The sequence below is a fragment of the Mirounga leonina genome, unplaced genomic scaffold (assembly GCF_011800145.1).
Source record: "Mirounga leonina isolate KUSES-001 unplaced genomic scaffold, KU_Mleo_1.0 Mir_93, whole genome shotgun sequence".
NCBI classification, from domain to species: Eukaryota; Metazoa; Chordata; class Mammalia; order Carnivora; family Phocidae; genus Mirounga; species Mirounga leonina.
Window position 1 is genome coordinate 40,118,979 of NW_023270854.1, and position 23,297 is coordinate 40,142,275.

The window sequence follows — 23,297 nt, forward strand, 5'->3', positions numbered from 1 at the left end:
TTATGAGCTGGGTTGTGTAGCCAGATTTGTTTTCTTTACTGGTTAATCATGGTCTGAATATATGGTTGGATTTTTATTTCTATTATCTGTGAAATGGACCAGGTGCTTGGCACATATTTCAAATTCTTCCTGCATACATGAGCTCATAGTACACGGTTAGTCCTTTCTGAATAATGCCTGAGCTACATGGCAAATCAAAACAGAGTGAGGAGAATTGTGCCAATAGCCATCCTAAGGCCAGTGCTTTTGTGTGACTGAGTTTAATTTATTCCATATGCTGGAGATACCAGACAGGCCACACAGAAGCAAAGAAGACCCTACAGGGCATACAGGCACAGAGAAGATCCTGTCTCAAGTTTTAGTTCACTGTCATGGTTCCATTAGTATTAATGTAAGAAAGAAGTTTACATATGCCAAGGAGAGCTCTTGTCCAACAGCACTGTTTCCATCTATTTTTCTCATTGTGGTTTCTCACCTCACTCCACAGTTACTTAGCACCGAGTTGTGCATCATAAATCACATTGTTAGTTTTTTGGTGGTGGGAGTTGAATCTAAATCACCACTACTGAGAACAAGTGTGCTGGGATCCTGGCTACTTCGTATATTGTACTGTACTGTACTTTGTGATTCGACTTCGGGCTGTACTAGGGGAGGCAGATCCGAGGGTCTGGCTAAAGTGATGGTCAGAGGAGCTCCTCATGTGGCCAATGGTGGCTGTGCCCCCCATGCTGCTACTCAGGCCCCCACCTCCTCCCAGGCTACTCAGCCCAATGCCACCACCACTTAGTCCAGCTGCACTGCCTCCGCTCATCCCAGCTGGGCCACTAATTCCGTTTATGCCAGAGCCAGAAACAACCCTCTCTGTCACAATCACATTTTGGGCATTTGATAGCTCAGGGTGTATACTTAGATTGCCCATCATGCCAGAAGCTGGTCGGATTACCCTTTCTGTCACGACCACATTTGATGACTCTCTAGGATCAGGCATGGTCAAAGAGGTGGGTAGACTTGAACTTGGTGCTATTACCCTTTCTGTCACTATAACATTTGACCCATCTCTCAAGTCAGGCATCTCTAACATTCCATGCAAATCAGTGCCAGAGATTGGGCCGACCACCCTCTCGGTCACCACTACGTTTGATGTGTGTCGATTATCATGAACATGGACAGAGGGCTTCAGAGTGCCCGAGGTGGTGTAAGACTCGGTCACAGTGACATTACCATAGCCCAGAGGATCAGGAATAGGCATAGGCTGCTGTACACCAGGTCCTGAGGGGTAGGAACTCTCAGAAATGACTGTGGTGGTGCCGAAACGTGGGGAGATGGGTGGGTGTCCACCAGTGATGGGCTCTGTTCCCTGCTGAGGGCAAATCAGTTCGGTGCTCTCAGGTGGCCAAGAGGGATCAGGGTCTGGATATGCTTCAATTTCTTTTCCCAGGCTGATATCTGCCAACTTCTTAAATTTAGGCCCCAGTGTGTCCAAAAAGCTGTCATCCAAGTCTTCTCCAATGAAGCTACAACAACCCACCGAGCCAGCGGGGGAACCTACACCTTCAATGTCATATATGAGCAAACAGTCATTGGACGGGCGTCCTTCGTCTTCATCTGCATAAGCATATGCTTTCTGGATTTGTAGAGGAGAGAGAAAATGAGATTATGGATACATATTTAACAATAATAGAAGTCTTTATCATTCTTTTTTCTTCGGGGGCATTACCAAAGAAGAATATATTAGACAAAATTCTAACCTCTCCTAGAGATGCATTAAAAATCATTACATAATTTCTTTTTTTTTTTAAGATTTTATTTATTTGACACAGAGAGAGTGACAGCGAGAGAGGGAACACAAGCAGGGGGAGTGGGAGAGGGAGAAGCAGGCTTCCTGCGTAGCAGGGAGCCCGATGCGGGGCTCGATCCCAGGACCCTGGGATCATGACCTGAGCCGAAGGCAGACGCTTAACGACTGAGCCACCCAGGTGCCCCTCATTATATAATTTCTTGAAAGAATTTGGTTAGAAATTGTTTTAACTATAATCCTATTAATACATTTTGACTTTTAAATTTTATTTAAATGGACTTCCCTCATCATAGTGCACTTTGGATACAAAAGCACATGCAAAAAATCACATGAATTACTTTGTAACCAATTTAGAAGGAGGTACTAGAAGTACTGAACATGAAGTACACCAAATTGTGGGGGGTTTTCTTTTCTTCTTTTTTTTTTTGTTTGTATAAAAAAGGTAGCTCATAGTTGATTTGGGTTCATTCAGGATTGCACTTTCCTTCCTCCAGTGGAGTGAATTTGGTGGTTCTGTGAGGATTTGCTTTTTCAGCAAAACAACAGAACATTTGACTCTGGGTCTATGCCATTTTGGGATTCAGAACTGGAAGTTCTTAAAAATAGGACCTCCTTCGATTCAAAGGTAAAGCCTACAGACATGTGCACTTCTTCTTCTTTAGGATTTATTTATTTATTTCAGAGAGAGCACGAGCAGGAGGGGGCAGAGGGAGAGAGAATCTCAAGCAGATTCCCCGCTGAGCACAGAGCCCGATGTGGGGATCCATCTGACAACCCTGAACCTGAGCTGAAACCAAGAGTTGGACGCTCAAACAACTGTGCCAGCCAGGTGCCCCAAACGTGCACTTTTATTTCGTTTTTGTCGTTTATAATACTGGATTGTAAACTTTCAGGTTAAGTATCAGAAATATCTTTATTAGCAAACCAAGTCATTTTGGCATTTCATTCAAAAGTATTTTTGAGTCCTTACTATTTGCCAGACACTCAACTAGGAACTTGGCAATGCAGTAGTGAACAAAAGCAGATGAAGTCTCTCTCTCATATGGCTTACCTTTTAGTAGGATGAGACAGACAATACATAAACATATTTGTCGGGAGGTGGTAAACTCAGGATGAAGGGATAGAGTGGCCAAGGGCAGCATCTCATAAAGTGATGTTCGATCAGAGGTTAGAATAAGGCAGCGGGGTGAGGAAAGCACATAGAATGTCCTGTGCAGAAGGAGTTGCAAAGTGCAAGAGTTTTGAGGCAGAATTGTACTTTTCATGAAAATAACATGCATTTGTAGGGACATGGATAGGAAGCATTCCTGTGGATTCAGCAACAAGTTTCTTATTATTATCTACTGCCATCTGAAAGGCTTTTATCACTGTTTTATTTCAAGATATCAGCCACCCTCTAAACCAATAGAGTTAAAGAAGGTATTTTAGGCCAGGATGTAGAAGGACGTAGATCTATCAGAGACAGTTTCAGAGATAAGAAATCCCTGAAGGCTTAAGTATCAGATGGTGTGTAGCCACAGACAATTCTGTCTCTACCTGAGGATGGCAAAATTAATTCTTGCTGGTTCTTAGAATATTCTGGAAGTGTGCTATGGCTCTTGAACCCATACTTACTGAATGTTTATTATGTGCCTGGAACTGAGCTAGGTACTGGCAACATGATGTAGAGAACATGTGGACAAAGCACTAAAAACCATGGTAGACATACAAACATATTTTAGCAATGGTAGGTTCTATAAAGTCTATACACAGAGCACTACAGAAATACAGATAAAGAAACATCAATTCTGTTTGGGATGTGAGGGTTACCAGTAAAAGCTTCAGAGAGGCAGTGATATTTGAACTGAGTCTTAAAGGTTGAATAGGAGTTTATGAAAGAGATGATGGATAAAAGCATCCTGGGAGGGGCACAGCATAGCCAAAGGCATGGTGTGAATGAGGCAAAGGCACTTGGTATGTGGGGTTGGTGGTAAGGAGTAACTGAAGTTGAGGGAAGGGGTCATTTTATGAATAATCTTAATTGTCGTGTTAAGGAGTTTGGACTTCACTGCCTTGGACAAATGAGCTGGGAGCCATTGGCTGTTTTTAAGTAGAGGAGTAGAGTGATCAGTTCAGAATTAAAGAAATTTTATCCAGCAGCAGTATAATTGTCCGCCAAAGCTGGTTGAGAAATAGTGGCAGCCTGGAGTAGAGCCAGAAGCACAGGATGGTGAGGAAGGCATGGCGCTTGAGACCTTACCTGACAGAAGTAGCTTTCCATGAAGTTCATATTCAGACCTCCTTCTCTACATTCTCTCATAGAATTTCTTCTTAATGTTCCAGAATATTCTTGGCATATCTCAGGTACTCCTGACGTTTTAACTCCTTCTGTTAGTTCAAATCCTGTTGCTCTTTCTCCCCCTCCCAGATCTTGCATTTCTCTGCCACCATACTCATTTGTGTAAACCCCTAGAAGTGTTGATAAAATGAAGTTTACTTTCTATAGTGTATTGTAGACCAAAAACGAATAACTTTCTATAATGTACAGTTTCTTCACTGAAGTAAAATAAAGACAATACATACAGGGCTACAAATACAATATTGAGTTTGAAATAATATTATTAAACAGTTTGTTAATTTGTTAGTTGTTTGATGTTAATTATTTGTTGCTAATTATGTGTCATGCTGGAAGGGGGGGGCTGCATAGGCGTTATAAAAACCTATGCGTTAGTGGGTTTGATTTCAAATTGAGGGAGTTTGGGGGGAAATACCCAAATTCTCAAAGTTAAATAGCATAAGAATACCCCCCAACACAGGGCACAGAAGCATAGGACATTCAGAGGAAGACCCGAGAACCACTGGCTTTCAGAGGAGGAGCCATGGCTGTGGTGAGGGGAAAGATTTGCACGGAGACTCTTGGGTTTTCACTTGGATGTGATGGGTGATTAGAAGCCTGTTACCATATTCGAGGCAAGTTAGACCAAATGATGGCTCAGACTACGCAAGAGCCATGAATAGGGAAAGTGTTGACAGTGGGATAGGTGCCCCATGGCTTTAATATTTTAAAGATCTTGGTTTTTAGGGACAGTGTGTTCTTCATCCTTTTAGGACTCTGGTGGCGCTCGTGCTTTGTTCCAGGTTTGTGTAAAGGCTGGTAGATGTAATGAGGGGATAAATGCATAAGTAAATCCTGATGGATTTGATGATTTGACAAGGCTTGAGAACGGATTGGGTGTCAAGAATAGGGAGATAGAAGAGTCAACTGGGGCTGCTGCTTTTGAGGTGAGAGGATGTTGATGTCATTAACACAAATGGAAACATCCGGAAGAGAAATAGGTTTAGAGGCCAGTGTGTCTAGTGCTTTAAGTAAGGTGCAGTCCTACAAGCATTCCTACGTCTCTCCTATTTTAAAGAGTTCAAAGTAAGAAAGTAATGACAAGTTTGAAAAAGACTGAGAGAAAAAGAAGAGAATCACTAACTTTTTTACTCCGAGAAAAGGCAACTGATTTCAAAGATCTGAAAAGTTTAAAAGAAATTTTTTTATTAGCGTGGTAGCTATTCCCTTGCTGTGAAATTCGAATTGTTCCCTTGTTTCTGCCTGTGAACTGGTCTAGACCCCTGTTTTAAGGCATGTTGTCGTTAGAGTCTTGGTTAACCCTGTGCAAGGAGAAACTCTACCCCCGGCACAAGGCCTCAGCCAAGAACTTGGAAAGATTCTGATAGTGTTTCATCTGCTTACTTCCAATTTGAGAAACAGGACAAATCTTTTCAGGTCAACTTTATGCTCATGCTGAGAATAGATGAAGTTTATTTTTTTTTTGTCATGATAGCAGCTAAAGTCAGAGTGGGTTTGAATGCAGATTTTTTTTTTTTTTTATGGATACAGTTCAGTAATAGAAATGTTTTTCTCTTCCTTATGATTTTCTTAATAACAATATCTTTTCTCCAACTTACTTTATTGTAAGAACATAGTATATAATATGTATATATAACATACAACCTCTGTGTTAACTGTTTATGTTAACAGTAAGGTGTCTGGTAGTTAAGTAGTAGTTAAGTTTTGGGGGAGTCAACAGTTAATACTTGTTTTTTTTTAGATTTTCATTTATTTGACAGGGAGAGACACAGCGAGAGAGGGAACACAAGCAGGGGGAGTGGGAGAGGGAGAAGCAGGCTCCCCGCCGAGCAAGGAGCCCGATGCGGGGCTCCATCCCAGGACCCTGGGATCATGACCTGAGCTGAAGGCAGATGCTTAACCAACTGAGCCACCCAGGCGCCCCTAATACTTGTATTTTTGATTGACGGGAATCAGCATCCATAACACTTGTACTGTTCGAGGGTCAACTGTATTTTTTTGGGTGAATAATGTTTGCTCTATTAGACAGAAAACCTGGACCAGAATTGACCTGTGGTTCTTCTCTCCTATTTATAGAGGTCCTAATAGAGTCATCTCCTAAGTACTCTCTGATGATTGAGGAAGATTTTAAAAATTCAACATATAAGAATAGTAATTCCTGGAGGTTTTTCCCTTCCCATTTGATTTGCATATTAGTCATTTAAAAATGAATGATAGAAACAATTTTAAAGATGAGATAACTGAGAAATAGTAAGGTATGCAGAGACAGAGCAGAATTCCTTCTTAGTCATTTGAGCTATTAAAATTAAAAAGACAAAACAAAACCTTCTTACCTGAGGTGTCAATGCATTCAATTAGATTTGCATTATCAGGAGGTATGGGTGGTACACAGACAGTGGTCACATCCTAAAAGACAAGAAACATATCCCCATTTGTAGTGGCTCTTTTCTGTCTATCCTTATACAGTGGGTTTGTTCTCAAAATAGACGCAGATTCTAAAAGAATACTATTTACAAAACTTCTGAAATCCATTTAAAACCCACACTTCATTTTAGAAAGCCTTTCCTGGTTACTTCCATCTTATTTGGATGCACCTTTGACTTCTCTTCATTTTCCCCATGGGCTATCCCAGAATGAAGAAGAGCCAGACTGTGCATGATCGCCAGCATCTTGGTTCATGTGCATAAGGCTGAGTCTCGGGGCCTACCAAAGGCCCTTTCTTACAAGTTAGCACTTACTCCGGGAGGCAGCTGTGGGCCTTCCACTGCCCATGAGTGAATTGCTCCATCTGAACATTCGGGGACAGGCTCAAAGCCAGCTCCCCCGCCCGGGGCGCCTTCACAATCACAGCACAGCAACAGAAATGGGACCACTGTTGGTGAAAGGATAGGAATATTGGAATATTAACAGTGGAACCACATTAAAATAAAACAACTTGCTCTTTTATGATTAAATCTGAAACCCTAATATCATTGCATTGGCTTCAAAATTCTTAGGAAAGCTTCAGAAAACAAACTGAACAACGGTCAGATACCAAAATCAATGTGAGCTTCAGTATACTAGACTGCAATCCATTGTAATTTGTTATATGGTATTCAAATGGCAAATAGTATTATACCGTTAAAACAGATTAGTCTTTTCACTGTCATTTCTCTGGAAAATATTAAAGGAGACAAAAAGGAGAGCTGCGGAGGACAGGCAATATGTTTGAGTCTTTGTGTTCACTCCTGCATGCCTTTACTTTTTTTCCTTACACACATGCCTGCCTTTTTACTTTCAGCAGTAAAATCTTACTCATGCTTCGGGTGATTATTCCCTCTATTATTTTCCTCTACATGGATTTTTTTTTCTTGAAATTACTCCTGCACAAATAGAGAACATTACACTGCCTAACAATGTCTTTCTGTTAATCAGTTGGGTTTTCTTATTCACCTAAATATGTTTCTAGCACGGAGCCTTTTATATAATATAATCTTGGTAAATGATCTGGAATGAATGGACGGATGAAGGAAAGGATGTGTAAGTAGAAAATATGACGAAGGAAGGAAAGAAACAAGAAGGAAGTGAGGTAGAGAGGAAGGAACATAGTAAGGATAGTAATAAGGGAGGGATGGTAAGAGAGGGGAAAAAGGAAAGAAAGGAGGAAAAGTATCCTGTGTATTTTGCTTTCTTGAAGATTTGCTAGGCTTAGAGAAAGCTTTGAATTAGAGGTATTTGACCCTAAATATATAATTTTTAAATCTTTATTAACTATGCTACCCAAAGGCAATCAACAATACAAAGAACAAGTTCAAAGTGAAAGTCATATATTACTTGCAGTAGAGATAATCAACACCTGGGTAATTAAGTTACTTTTATAAAATACTTAATTCTAAAGTCTTAAAATGTTGGTTAATAATTAATATGGCTAAAAAAGTGAAATTAGAGAATGATGTCTTCTCATGTATTTTATGTTATATTCTGCAAGTTTGCTTTCTCTATGTAGCCGTTTCTGACTGTTCGGATCATCTCTGATTGTCTTCTTCACTCAAATAGCAATCCGAACCAGCCTGTTATGGCACTTTCCCATGGCACTGAAATTGAATGCAAATTTTTATTCCCCATTGCACTCTAAGGGGTCAAGCAGTTTGATTTTTTTTCATCTTATAGACCCAACAGCAAACAGGCATTTCTTGATAAATGCACAAAATAAGATTTGGTAAAGTAGGGGCGCCTGGGTGGCTCAGTCGTTAAGCGTCTGCCTTCGGCTCAGGTCATGATCCCAAGGTCCTGGGATCGAGCCCCGCATCGGGCTCCCTGTCGGTGGGAAGCCTGCTTCTCCCTCTCCCGCTCCCCCTGCTTGTGTTCCTGTTCTCACTATGTCTCTCTCTGTCAAATAAATAAATAAAATCTTTAAAAAAAAAAAAAGATTTGGTAAAGTATATTTTATCAAAGGATCAGAAAGCTTATCTTCTCCCCATAGTTTCAGGGGAAGAGGGACACATATGAATAGAATTGTTAAAAGTACTTACATCCTAGGACCAAGAATCCCATGATGAGCAGTCCAATGCCGGCAGGACCAAAATGGACATTATCTGATAAAACTGATAGTGGATTGCCGGTTGTCCCTGTCTGGGTCCCCAGGTCATCATCCGTGGACGTTTTGTCACTTGTGTCAGTACCTGTCGTAATTACAGTGATACTTCCACTAGTAGTCTCACTGCTTCCAGGACTGGTGTCACCACCAGTAACGTTTCCCTCCTTATCCCAGCCAAAATCTTGAAAAACAATATTAATTGTTCCAGTACAAGTTCTTTGAAGAGTATCTGCAACAAGATTCAAAACGGAAGAAATATTTAATGCATTCAATGCAGTACTCATCGAAAATTCAAAGCCACTGTTTTTGCATCAGTAACTTATTTCAGTGTCTTTATTTTCATCGATTCAGTAACTTCCCAAATCATCCCTTGTTTGTGACTCAGTTTTTAAATCAAACCGTGATGAAGATTAGTGCTCCTGAGAGATCATCCCGTATGCTGAGAAGCATTGACAGTAAATGCCATGTTGTGTGTGCTGTCATTCACCTTAGATAAATAAATCAGTCCTATTCCACATACTATTTAAATGAATGGAAGTTACTTGTATTTGTATTTTATATGCAGTAGTTAGTTGCTTTATTCTCTCTTAGATTACCTTGACAGGGATTCCTTCATCACATCTGCACTACTTCCCGTAGGATTTGAATATACCATAATCTCTGATTAGGAACTGCTCAGTGCAGAAAACCCACAATACTGAAAGTTCAAGGTGTGATTTTTTTTTTTTTTTCCTCCTTCGGAGATAAGATTTCCAAAGTCTAGCATCCACTATACAGCTATTAGGTTAGAAATATGTCATAACTCTGAGACTCTGGCTGGACATTGGTGATTATAATTTTTACTACAGTGTAGGAATGATGCTGATGGAACATTATCCTTTTCTGTAGCCCACTTACAATTATTTATATGTAGTTGTGTCTGAAGCAATTTTTAAAAATTCCATGATAAACTTTTCTCCTGCTCTCTTCCCCTTCCAATTTTATTGAGATACTATAAATGACATATAACATTGTATAAACACAGTGTGTCATTTTGATATACTTGTATATTGCAATAAGGTTTCCACCGTAGTGTTAGCTAACATCACCATCACCTCACATGACTACCATTTCTTTTTTGGGATGAGAAAATTTAAGATCCACTCTCTTAGGAACTTTTAAGTATGTAGCAACAGCACTGTCATTAATAATCGCAAGGCAAGGCTCTGCAGTAGATCCCCAGAACTTAATTGTCTTGTGACTGGAAGTTTGTATTTTGGACCAACATCTCCCCATTTCCCCATCCCTTTGGTGGCCAGCCTAATTTTATTTTTGTTGGTTTGGAAAAGTAATATAAGCATGCTACTTCCAAATTGTTCACACAAAGTTGTACATCAACTTTCCAAAAATTATGTAAAGTTAAGTTAACTTTGCTTCTGGACTAATTATTTGAAAGTAACTTCAGAATATTATTAAAAATTTTCATTTGTTGACATTAATAAGAACTAACATGGAATACCAGCACTCTTCTAAGTGCTTTACATGTAATAACTTCTTTAATATCTCTAAATCCCTAATGTTAGTGTCTCATTTTACAGAAGAAAAGGCTGAGGAATAAATGGGTTAAATGATTTCTCTAAAATCCCATAGCTACTAAGTGATGGTACAAGATACCAATCCAGTCTTGCTCCAGAGCTCATGGACTTGGCCACTGAGTTATACTGTCTCTCATATTATTTAAAATTTGATTCTATGGTTTTTTGCTGTTGTTGGGAAAGTGTTATCTCAAAATACAACAAATGAAACTTTAATTTCCGAGTGTATATATAATTTCCTCTAGTCAGGGAAAAAGTTAAATTGATTTCTTACCATCTATAGATAAAATTGTTCCTTGGTATTTTCCCCCAAGCATGTTATATTGTTCCATGGTAACTCTATTTCTCAAAGTAATTATGCCTGTTTTTGAGTCAACATTGAGTAGGTCAGTTGGATTATTTCCCATTACATATCTGTATTTGAAGAAACAGTATGAATTAATGTTAGCTTTCTAAAAGAGACAGACAGAGAAATTTTGATTATAAAACATGTTTCAAGTTGGTGGTTATAACCTCTGGATATCATTGTCAATTATTAGGGACTTTATTTTTTTTCAGGGCAGGTGCCTTCTGTTTGAGGACATTCAGAAATAGAAAAGGTTTAAATTTAAGAAAAATGAATTGCTGGCAGCCATTTCTGACGGAATGATCTCTTATGCCCACTTGGATGTCAGAATAATCTTTGAATCTAGCAGTCTCATTTTCATTTGGTTTTGGTAGCATCAGAACTCTCCTGGAAGACCCAGATCCTGGGACCTCCTGGGCTGCTTCTAATTCTGAACTGTTCTCTTATCAAAGAAGTTACTTCTCCATAAGCTTGGGGCTTCATTCGCTCCCTATTTTCACTCTCCCTCCCCATATACACGATGATTTCATAGGACTTCTTTGGATTTCCTTCTCATTTATGTATTTGTTAAACTCAAAAGACTAGAACTTCGAGAGGAGCAGAGTGGGGTGGAGAGTGGGATGGTCTGCCCTCCGTGAACTCACATCTGTGGAGTACAAGAGAGTTTATCAATATTAAATGCTGAGTAAAGTGAAGAGAGTAACTGAAATGAGCTAACTAATTCTATTTGATTTCAATCTGGGCACGTTTGCAATGGGAAAATCAGTCCATAAAATCTTCTAGGGGAATAACCGTGATATGTGGTAATCAGCTAGTTGGCCAATAAAATACATAAATACAGAAATGTCAAACTTTCAAGGTCCAGTATTTTCCATATTTTACATCTTCACATTTTTTGCATTTTACTTTTTGCGCAACTGTTTTGTGTTTTCTTAAGGTCAAAGCTCTAAATTAAATAACAATTCAGTAGTTAGTGTTTTTTATGATTGAATGATAGTTTCAAAAATGTGAAAAATATTTTAGTTCAGATACTTAAAATTTCTAAAAAGAACATATATACTTTAGTTCAGCATATGGTAAAAATTATTTGGAAAATGTCAGTCTTACCTAACAGTTGTTGAAGCTTTACCTGTGTCCAAGTCAATAGCTATAAAGTCTCCCACTTTATAATTCTGTCCCATGTTACTAGTTACTACATATGTCTTTGAACCTGGACGGAACACCGAACCTTCAATTACATTTAACACCGTCACAGTGATTGCAGTTGCTGTGAGTTTATATTGAGACATAATTGAATGGTGAAATTCAGCTTTATTTCTGACACCAAGACTAAGTTGCAGATTCTTCATATCTTCATAATCTAGGGGCTAGAAAATACAGAGTGAAATAGTTTTACTCTAAAAAAAAAAAACATTCTGGAAAAAAGACAGATCCTTTGATAATAGGCAAGAAAACTCTTACATCTCTTTCTTTAATTTAATTTAAATACATACAAATACACTCTCTATTCTTTATTTATCTTTAACACAATAAAAATGCATGAAAATATAGTAAGAAAAAAATCCAACTGCCCTAAATCCTTAGTCAAAAAAGTTGAAAATATATGACATGAGTTTTAATTATCCATAAAACAAATTTAAAAACTTAAAATAATATAGATGTTCAAATCCATGCATTTTGTAGTGCAAAGACAGTTTATGTTAACTTCTGTCATTCCATTTTTTCTCACAAAGTAGCTCTATTTATTACAAAGTATGGGCCGAATATATAGTAGGTTCAATCACTTGACAGATTTTATCCATAAAGAACTATTTAGTAGAAATTTTACTCCTGTAAATGTGACTTCTTTCAATAAGCCCGGTAATAGTTGTATAAAAATAATAAAAATCCTTATTTTCTTCAACATATTCTGGAAAAAAATTATTTCAAGTAGCCATTTTCATTATGAAAGTTGGTGTCACTATCTACTACTTATGAAATTCACAAACAACTATGCATTTTGCCCATAAGTTCCAAATATATTTTTCTAAATTTTCACATGAGAGTAATTTAGATGACTCTCGATTCACACATCAAACTCTCCACTTAGTAAAACCTTCAATCTTGGCTCCAATGTTGGCTTTATTTGTAATTCCAAGAATGGCTATAAAATCATGTATACACATACCTCACACACGCACACACATAACAAAGGAATTAATATATGATGTCATGCTTGGGAGAAAAATCAACATTACTCCCATTTTACCGATAGAGATGTTGAGGATAAATAGACTAATTTTTTAAAGTAATATCATAGTAAAAAATAAAAATAAAAAAAATAAAGTAATATAGTAGTTTGGGGTGAAATAGATTAGGACTGTTTCCCCAGCATGGAATCATAGGTAGGATAGTGATGACTATATGAACTTAATAGCTAGAGAAACCTACATTTGAATGTCAGCTGTACCACTTACGAGCTATCAGAACTTGAACGGATAATGTACTCTCTCTCAACTGCAGTGTATTAATCTACAGTATGGGCATATAACTTAATTTGCAGGGATGCTGTGAGGAATAAATGAAAGCATCTGCATTCTGCCTCAGTAAATGGAAGCTATAGGCATGGGGACACTTTATGAATAACTGAGGTAAATGATCACACATTCTTCTGGGAACAGAATTCCTTAGAAGTCTATTTCCCAGGACTATTCTGAAGGAAGGAAATAGTTAAAAAAAGGGACTACATTTTACCATAAAGAATCCACGAGTCTTCTAACACAGGCTCAAACCTTCACTATTAGCTCCCTAAGAGTCACATTTTTTTTCCCCTCAAATCTTAGAGGAAATTCTACCTCTGGTACATGAAGTGGATCATTAATATAGTGGGGACATAGGAGAATTCTGTTGACTTGGACCAACTCTCTAGTATATTTATGTTCATAATAAGTCCTGGTCAGCAGCCGGAGGGAGATGGGAATGTGATAATCTTGTAATTACAGTAATTTAATTTTAATTTTATAAAAACACACTGGAGGACTAAACAACTTTTAATTTACATGAGAAATATTCTCAGTGCGTAATAATTAATGTACAATGTTGGCAAAGACACATTTTTTAAAGCCATGTGAAATCTGCTTAAAAAATATTCTTCAAGGGCGCCTGGGTGGCTCAGTGGGTTAAACGACGGCCTTCAACTCAGGTCATGATCCTGGAGTCCAGGGATCGAGCCCTACATCGGGCTCCCTGCTTAGCAGGGAGTCTGCTTCTCCCTCTGGCCCTCCCCCCTCTTATGCTCTCTCTCTCATTCTCAAATAAATAAATAAAATCTTTAAAAAAAAATAAAAAAGTATTCTTCAAACATCTAAAACAAAACCTTAAGCATAAAATAAGATTCATTTTTAGAAATGCTCTTAATTTATATGATCTGTGAAGGAGTAGTGTATTAATAGAAGAGAGTTTCAAGTTTAATGCCTGTTTTCATAAAGTGATAATAAGCAGAAAAACTATTTAAAAACTCTATAATCATATATCATTTTAAAACATGGTAATTTTTATTCTTTCACCCCCCCCCCAATTTTGTGAATTGTTAACATTTTGAAAGAGACCGAGAAAACAAAATATTTAGGACAATTATACCATACCTTAATAACCTTTAAAATTCCCATATTTGTCCTTTCATTCATTTCTATGTCAAACCAACCTCCCTCATTTCCGGAGATAAAGAAAATTACTGCCATCCAGTTAGCTGAGTACTCTTCATCCAAATCGATTACTCTAATCTGGAGCAAATCTGAGTATAGAGCATTTTCTTGAACATTAACGGAATACTGAAACGAGAAGCAAACAAATCTTAACACTAATTGTGTGAATGAGAGAAGAACTATCCTGGACTTACAAAGAATTTTAATAGTCATTCATTATTTAGAAATGAAATCTGTGTTTATAGGCTCACGCTTCACTGTCCAAATACATATATTTTTCCTAGGTATTATATAAACAAACACAAGACAAAGTACGTGTCTACATTTGGGTTGTATGTGACTAAAGATAACATGGACCTCTGTAAACAGAATTGTTTGAACAAATTTTAGAATGTAATGAATTGAAGTTATTAATTTCAAGGTCAAATACTTACGGAAGACAGTTCCATGTATGGGATGTTATCATTAACATCGAGGATTTTAATGTTGCACTCACACTCTGCTGACATACCATCTGCTCCACCATCTCGGTCTGAGCCTCTCACAGCAAGGGAATACTGGCTATATTGCTAAAAGCACACATTACAAAAAAGTATCACAGTTGATCCACACAGTCCTTATTCTGTCTCATGCAAAGTTCTTTTAAAATGTTGGCTCAACATTTACTTAAATCTATGCTCAAGATGCAGTAACACAGAATATTGAAAATCCGCAGATCTCACCTGAATCAATATGGCAGTTGCCACGTCTATTTCCTAAAATGTTTATCCAGCATCATTTAAAAGAAAGAACACATTTAAAGGCCTCATGCCTGATTATATGTCCAGAGGTTGAAAAAGTTTATAAAGGGGAAAGTGGACCAAAATGCTTAGGAGGAGAGAGATTAAGGTTTACCAAGTATTTATGACATGAAAATTCCATGCCGTAAATAATCAGCCATGGAATGTGCAAGAAAAATAAAGAGATAATGAATGGTTTATATTTCTGGGAGGTGGGGGTAGTGGGCTGAAGCAGTGGAGTTATTGATAATCTATCTTCTTGATTCTACTCAATGGTGCTTAAATTTTTAGAAGTTGGCAAAAGCAATGAAGCCTTTCCCAGACACATGAATGCACGCATCCTCATTCAAAACTGTGGGTATAATTTTAGAGGATTCATAGTTAGGAGTCATCTTGAGGTTTCTCCATGAACTCCAGGTTAAAAATAATCTGCTTTGGTGGCTTGCTAGTGACTTTACTTCCTTTAATTTCTAGAGCTCTTCGCCACTAAACCTCTTTTGACATTAAAGGACTCTCAGTGGGCCCTTTAAGGAAGTTTGAGCGAGAAAACATTAATAGTCAGTTTCTTCTGATGGTTATTTTCAAACAAGTGCAAAAGGAGATATAGGTAACTTAGGAACTGATAGGATTTGGATCATTAAAGAGTGAAAATCATCTGATTTATTTTAAGCCTAGGAGTCATTAACAGCGGAATTGTCATTTCAAAGTAACTATAGTAATTAAAATAAAATTTAATTAAGTACAAATTCAAAAGTAAAACTTCTTCATTTATATCCTTAAAATACACACAGATCAGGTAAATCCTATCAGTATTTTTAAAATGAAAAAGTCGGTACTTTTATATTCAATGGGACCATATGTTATTAATAGAAACCATGCTGATTCTAACTTGTTAACAATCACTAATTATTTTCTTATTCGTAAATGAAAAGATTGGTCTAGATGTTACTCAGTTGCTATCCATCATTCTGATTCTGTGATACATTTCCCAAAGTAATCAGGGGACTGTCAGTAGGTGAGATATAGGAAGGAAAAAGAAGAATTCTGTTGTCAGATGAGCTTAGGGTATTCTGGGTTAAAGAAAGAGAAGCAAGTTTCTTAGCCTGTAAGAATTCTTGGAGTTTCTACCATGTTCATGCATTGTGACTTGCCAAGATGGGGGACATAATAACAATTGTTTCTTAAATCTATTTCAATATAGATCACACTTTTTTTTTTTTTTGAAAAAGAGCTTTTGCCTCTGCCTTATGTATATTCTTGTGTACTTTCAGAATATAGTTTTCTTAAATTAAGGCAAATAAATATTAAGTAGGATTGAATGAAAAATGACGGTTTAAAATGTATTTGAGGAATCCCTATTTTTTCATTCTGAAGGTATTTCTTATGTCATTACCATTATGTGAAAAGGTTATATAATTATAACATATTGTTTTCTTTTTCTTTGTTTCTTAGGTACTCTTGCTTTTAGAATCACTTCCTTTGAAACTAACAAACCACTCAAAGAAAAAGAAAATTACCTCTCTGTCTAGAAAGTTATTCATTGTTCGAATTTCTCCAGTGTTTCTGTTGATAATAAACATTGGTGAATCAGAAGGTTCCTGTCTTATGATCTTGAAGGCTATTTTTGAGTTCAAATTATTTGGTTCATCTGCATCAGTAGCATTGAGTCTCATCACCAGTGTATCTAGAAATCAAGGAAAATTGGTTGTAAGTGGACAGTTTGCATTTTCGTTATAGGATAGTATACTGCTTTTCTAACAAGGTATTAGGGTTGGTTCGTCTGTATAATGTATGCGCTACGATTTCTCCTTTCTACTTCTTCAGCATATCATTAGCTTAGCTCCTTTCTATACCTTTGCCTTGACAAAAATACCACATTTTATCAGGAACTTACACATTACTGATAGTTAGAAAATAAAGAAATGTTTTAACTCTGCCTTTCCTTTTCTTATTCTAGTATAATCCTTTTTTTTTTTTTAAGGCTGTCGTGAAATAAAATGATATTAAAGCCAGACCAACTCTTTCACAACTATAGAACTTTCTAGCTCTATGACTTTGGCTTCAGTTTCCACATCTGTAAATGGGGACGATAACAGTACTGTCCTCACTGAGTTCATGAGAGACTTGATCAGTTTAATGAGAGAAAATCATAGAAAGTTCTGATTGACTGATGTATACTCAATAAATGTGTATTATTGTTCTGTTTTGCATGGTCCCTAGTGAAGTGCTAGGTAACTATTAGGTTGAAAAAGGTGCTTGTTTAACTACATACTTTGTCTTATCCCTTATCTTTTCTGTGAATCTTATAAGCCATTTCGATGAAGGACACTGAAGAAGGAAAAGCTGCCAGTGTTCATAAACTAGAAATCTCTACACTCAACTCTGTTTCAAGCACAGTTGTCCTGTCTTTAAACACAAAATGCAACAGAGTATCTCCCTTCTCCCTCTCATTTTCGCTCTCAATCTCTGTGTGTGTTTGTGTAATTCATTTCAGCATTCTTTTAAAAATTTTTTCAGTAGGCATTTAATTATGGTACATTCATATAGTAAAATCCAATGCAGCTATTAAAAAGAATGAAGACATCTTCATTTCCTAATATGGAAAAATGTTAAAAATATATTTAAATAAAAATTTACATTATGGATTTGTATATAAAATATCTTCCCATTTGTTTCCAAAAGCATGTTTATATAATCATAAACATATGTATCTAAGTAACTAATGATGGTGTTTGCCTCTTAAGAATGGTACTAGGGAAAACAAAGAATGGATTTTTATTCCATTTTTACTTTCCATATTGTGTGAATTTTTACAACAAACATTTTTTAAAATGATATTTTAGAATGGATACCTATTCAAAATATAGGTATAGTATTAGTATTTTAATGAATAAAAGTAAAATGTGATGATTTTTGGAATTTATAAGAAATTATACCACTCAAAGGTTAAAAGTAACTATGGTAAGTTGAAATTTTGAATTCAAATGAGATATCATCTCTGCTATTTTTAATATATTTAGGACAATCTTCACCAGTGTGCTAGGCAGTTAATTCTCAAGTGACTGAATATTTGGCAGTTGAAATGTTGCCATTTACAGTAATCCACAAGGAGGACACTATACCTTTAGATTGCCAAAACTCTTATAGGTAAATAGTCTATCTAGTTTCTAGGTTTTCTGGTACCTCTCAACTAACTCCACTTAGACAATCAGCTTTCAATATGCATGGTGGGCCAAACAGGATTAAGTTTATAGTACATTTCAAATACATAAAATTGGTAACTTGGGTAAAAAGCAAGCAAGGCCTGTATTTATTTCATCATATATAAAAAGGGAAAACAATGCTTGTTTAGTGTTCATTTCTTGTCAACAAAAGCTCTTGAAGATTATGGTCACAAAATGGATTGCCTGGAAGTGATTTCTACTAATGACTTTAAAGTAGGTTTAAAAAAAAGGGTGGGGGGGGCACCTGGGTGGCTCAGTCGGTTGGGGGTCTGGCCCTTGATTTTGGCTCAGGTCATGATCTCATGGGTCACGGGACAGAGCCACATGAAGGGCTCCACGCTCAGTGGGAAGTCTGCTTGAAAATTCTCTCTCTCTGCCTCTCCCCCCCTCTGCCACTCTCGCTCTTGCACTCTTTCTCTCTCTCTCTTAAATGAATAATAAAAAAAAAGTCAGTATGAACAGAAGTGGATGATATTGTCCTTCAGAGCAGCCCGGCTGGGAGGCTAAATCTCCTTCCAGTACTCCTGCCACCACTGTACAAAGTATTTTGGGATTTCTCCTTAGGAATCTAAAAAAGAGCTGCTGTGTGAGTTACATGAGAAAATCTTTCTCATTTCTTTGGAGTTGCTCCATGGGTATGCCAGATTAGAGCTGCCACCACAGTTGAAGGGAAAGCCGTTATGGAGACTTCTCATGCCTTTCTGTCCTGAATGCTTTTCTATACTTAATCTCTTACATTCATGATGAAGTAGTGCCTTCTTAGTTTGGCCTCTCATTGCTTGGCTAAGAGTGATCTGGAAGTCAGTATATTCTTGTTTACTTAATAAGATGGATTACTTACTTGCATTAGAATTTTCTTCTATTTGTCCTACAAAAGTAGACATAGAAAATAGCGGAGGGTTGTCATTTATATCCAAAACCCTGACTCTGAGCTCAAGAGGCCTCTCTAAATCTTGACCCAGTGAATTCAGAGCCCTGCAATAGATCTAGGAGAGAAGATAAGAATAATTATTTGGTGTCCAGATATTTATTAAGTTCTTACTTTGTTTGGGCACTATGCTAGGCACTGTGGGTAACCAAAAAAACTAAGACATATTATTTCCTACTAGAATGTAGGTACCAGAAGTACTTATAATCGATAAGGGGAGGCAAACACAAACTCAAAATACCATTTGAAAAAAAGTAACATGATAAGTTATTTAAAAGAAGAATAAAAATAGTATGACATCACAGGAGGATGTAATGATTGAGAAAGATCTTGAAAGAGAATTTGGCAAGATGTTCCAAGCAAAGGGATTTGCATTGTTTGAAATTAGGGGTGGGGGCTATTGGCTTTGAGGATGGGGTAAAGGAGAGTCACATGGGGGCTTCAAAGGAAGGTAATATTCATAAGCTAGGTGGTGACTATGTGGGTGTTCATATTATTATTGTTGTTGTTGTTATTATTATTTATATATGAAGTGTATATAAGTATAATGTATGCTGTTTTACCTGTGTAGTATATTCATATAAAAATGCATTGTGCTTCCAGAAAAGCTAATAGGTTGGCATGCTGACCTCGAGAGTTTGTTGTTAAACATTGTCAGAGGTAAGGCAGGAATACAGATTTGGAATAGAAGACTAAGGAATTAAAGTAGCTTAGGCAGTATGACTGAAAGCACAAGCATCCATTCCTATTTGAACATGTTTGGGGATAGGGATGGATGGGGTTTTAATTGAAGAGCCTACAAGATCAAGGAAGGTTTTCTGTATTTCCCTTTTATTTTAAGTATTAACAAGTGTTGACCATGATGATAAATGGAAATGGCAGCAGGCAAGGAGCAAGCAGAAAAGAGATGATAAAACAAAGTTGATAGAATAAGGCTCTTGAAGAAACGGGTGATTATGGAACAATGGATACCTCTTGAGGGTAAGCTGTGGGAAAAAGCAGAAAATTAATCCTGTTTTTGGATTTACGGCAGAACGTTTCTGAACCAGGGGAGAGAGAACTGTGGGAGTGTGTGATGGAAGGCCTCAGGCTTTTTAACGAAGTTGGTCATCATGTCAGCTGCTTAAAGTGGAAATGAGGTTTGAAGTTTTACCATGGCCGCGGTCAAGTATGGAGGTATGATTCAGTTAAGGATGGATTAGAGTATTTCCAAAGCACATTCTGAGCTCAGGTGAGCTGGAGCAATGTGGATTTATAATAAAGTATGTTTACTCAGAAGAGGCTCCCTTAGTGGCTCAAAAATCATTACTTGAGAGCTAAAGAGAACCAATATTCTCAGGTGAATTAAGGAAAAAGAAGTAAGAGTTAGGCCCTTGCCCTTCCAAACAGATATTCCAGCTTGCCACCAGGGACAGACTGAGGCTAATGTTTTTGCTAAGGCATTTCAGCAAGGCATTTCTACTAATCTCTTCGTTTCTGTTGGGTCATGAGATGCTCATGAATTGAGACAACCAAAAATAATTTTGGGATTTCTGAAATCAAATCAGATATGATCCGAAGTTAAGGTATTCCAAAAATAATGTAAGCCTGAATATATATATTGACATGGAGCCTACTTACAATGAAAAACGGGGTGACCTCTCGATCAACAATGGATGTGATATTAATTTCACCAGTTTTTTGATTAATGATGAAGATTCCATAAGGTGGCTGATCAATTCCTACTCCAGAGATGCGGTATGTAACTTGCTGGTTTGCAGCACAATCTGAGTGAATCTGCAGAGAGAGCGCAGGTGAAAATGTTACGGAGAGCAAATAAAAATTGTTAGGTGTGATTAACAACAGCTACCTTTCTCGAGAACTGTCAAATGTAAGTACCTGTTATCTTTTGGGAAATGCTGGAAATAGTTATTTTTCTAGTTACAACTCTAGTATTTTCCATAATAACTAGCAATGTAATAAAAGAAATTCAATTTCTATTTCTACCAAATAAGAAAAAAATATTATTTTTAATAAATCCAGGACTAGGCAGTCATCATTCATTCATTCATTTATTCATTCATTCAACATTTACAATTGATCGTATTATTTTCCTACTCTGTACTAGCCCTGGTGCTAGAGTAGGGAACTCCTTGCCCTCTTAAGGAGTTTACCAGGATTGTCATTATATAACTTTGATCTCCCGATCCAAAAATTTTTTAAAATGTAAAGTTTTAGAAGAAAATCTTAAGTAGATTTATGTAGTTGGCAAGAGTCATCTGACTCTGTGTAGAAGCCCTTAATTCTGAAAATGGGGAGGATGTATTATCAGAAAAGTAAGGAAATTGCCCCAAATAAGTGGTCTATAGAAGCTGGGATTCTTTCTTTGAAATGAAATATTGTATGACTCTAAGCAAATCTAACTGGGGAGTCTCTGTATATCTGTCTGAATGTGTGTGTATATTTGTGTATGTGTCTATGTATGTGTATATATATCTCTGTGTGGGGATGTATTTGTGAGTGTATGTGTGTGTGTTTGTACAAAGGAAGACAAAGGGAAATGAAAGGAAAAGAGTATGAAAGAGGGTACATTGTGAATTCTTATTAAAAAAAGCCAAAAGTAGGAATTCAATTCTAGTAGGTGAAGGCAGAAAGAATACAGATTAAAATAGTCCCTCTGAGTGTGCTGTTAAATTCATTATTTAAATCACTATATTTATCTACCTAGAATTTGGGGTAAATTATAATCATGTGTATTTATTTTACCTATGAGATGCATCAGTGTTTAACTGTTTACCCCAGTGCCTAAATTTCTTAATTTATCCTTTTCATGGCTTCAGTTTTCATAATCTGAGTGACTATAGTTCTGTTTTGTATCATAACTTCTCAGTGAGTTATATTCATAAAATACTTAAGGGACAGGTTCTTTTGATATTTAACACCATCCATTCTGTTTTGGTTTTTTAAGATTTTATTTATTTGACAGAGAAAGAGAGACAGCGAGAGAGGGAACACAAGCAAGGGGAGTGGGAGAGGGAGAAGCAGGCTCCCCGCTGAGCAAGGAGCCCGATGCGGGGCTCGATCCCAGGACCCTGGGATCATGACCTGAGCCGAAGGCAGACGCTTAACAACTGAGCCACCCAGGTGCCCCTCCATTCTGATTTTTGATTTTACACTTTGGTGTTGATACTTACTTTGGCGATTGGGTTCCTCTTTGAATTGTCTTCACCTTCACGACAGGCTGCAGCGAACTTGATCCATTCACGTTTTTGCCTCCTGATTGAATGCCACTTGATGGTGCCATTTTTGGTGTTGTAATCTCTTACCTTGAATGGGCACGATAAAATAGTGATATCTATTAACTTTTATTCATAATTCACATGCCACTGAAGGTTTTGAAGGAGAGGGTAATTGTAATATCAGAAAGAGAGGATGTTCAATTGGGAAAATTGGTGATTTTGATAATCTATTAATTTTAGCATAACATTATATTTTTACTTATAAGGATGAATTTTTTTGGAAAATGTGTTCTCACTCCCAAACCATTTTCCTTGTTTTTAATTTGGAAAAGATAGATTTGCTGTATATTACCTGGATTCGAAATTCACTGTTAACTTCCACCACCACCTATAAAAAACAAAATAATAACAACAGTTAATTTTTATTGAGTGCTTTATAATTCATGTTATCCAATCATTTTAAAAAGTCAAATAAATCTTGTGAGTAATTAGAATTATTCTATCAGTCCGGATAGCAGATGGATCTGGCTTCTCTCTCAGGTCTAATGATGATGCTATGGATTCCTTTTCTTTTTGTCTTTACTTTTCAGTTATGCCCTTCTTTTTAATCACTTTTATTTTTTAACCTCTTTTTCATTCTTTGCCTATGCAGATACTTGTTATGATATGAACTAGGGTATTGAACCCAGAGGGAGTGAGGGTTGGAAATTTAGGCTTTCTTTGTAAATCTTGTGCCTAAGGAGCTAGAGATACTCTGATGTTATTCAGTGATATTCAGTAGTAAGTTATGATACTTAAACTTCTGACTATAGTTCCAGGATCTGACTAGCCATCGA

General features: G+C 37.0%; 1 protein-coding gene across 1 annotated transcript; it reads right to left on the bottom strand.

Annotated features, from left to right (window-relative positions):
- Positions 1 to 88: 88 nt before the first annotated feature.
- DSG1 (desmoglein 1) lies at positions 89 to 22,870 on the bottom strand (the record flags this gene model as incomplete). The annotated part of the gene is given in 14 exon segments (XM_034995861.1): positions 89 to 1,624; positions 4,038 to 4,246; positions 6,467 to 6,539; positions 6,872 to 7,005; positions 8,645 to 8,938; positions 10,558 to 10,697; positions 11,737 to 11,996; positions 14,253 to 14,438; positions 14,747 to 14,881; positions 16,609 to 16,775; positions 19,157 to 19,301; positions 20,864 to 21,019; positions 22,417 to 22,548; positions 22,814 to 22,870. Coding segments are annotated over 14 exon segments (3,120 nt in total), but the record flags the coding sequence as incomplete, so codon positions are not given.
- Between the last annotated feature and the right edge of the window lie 427 nt (positions 22,871 to 23,297).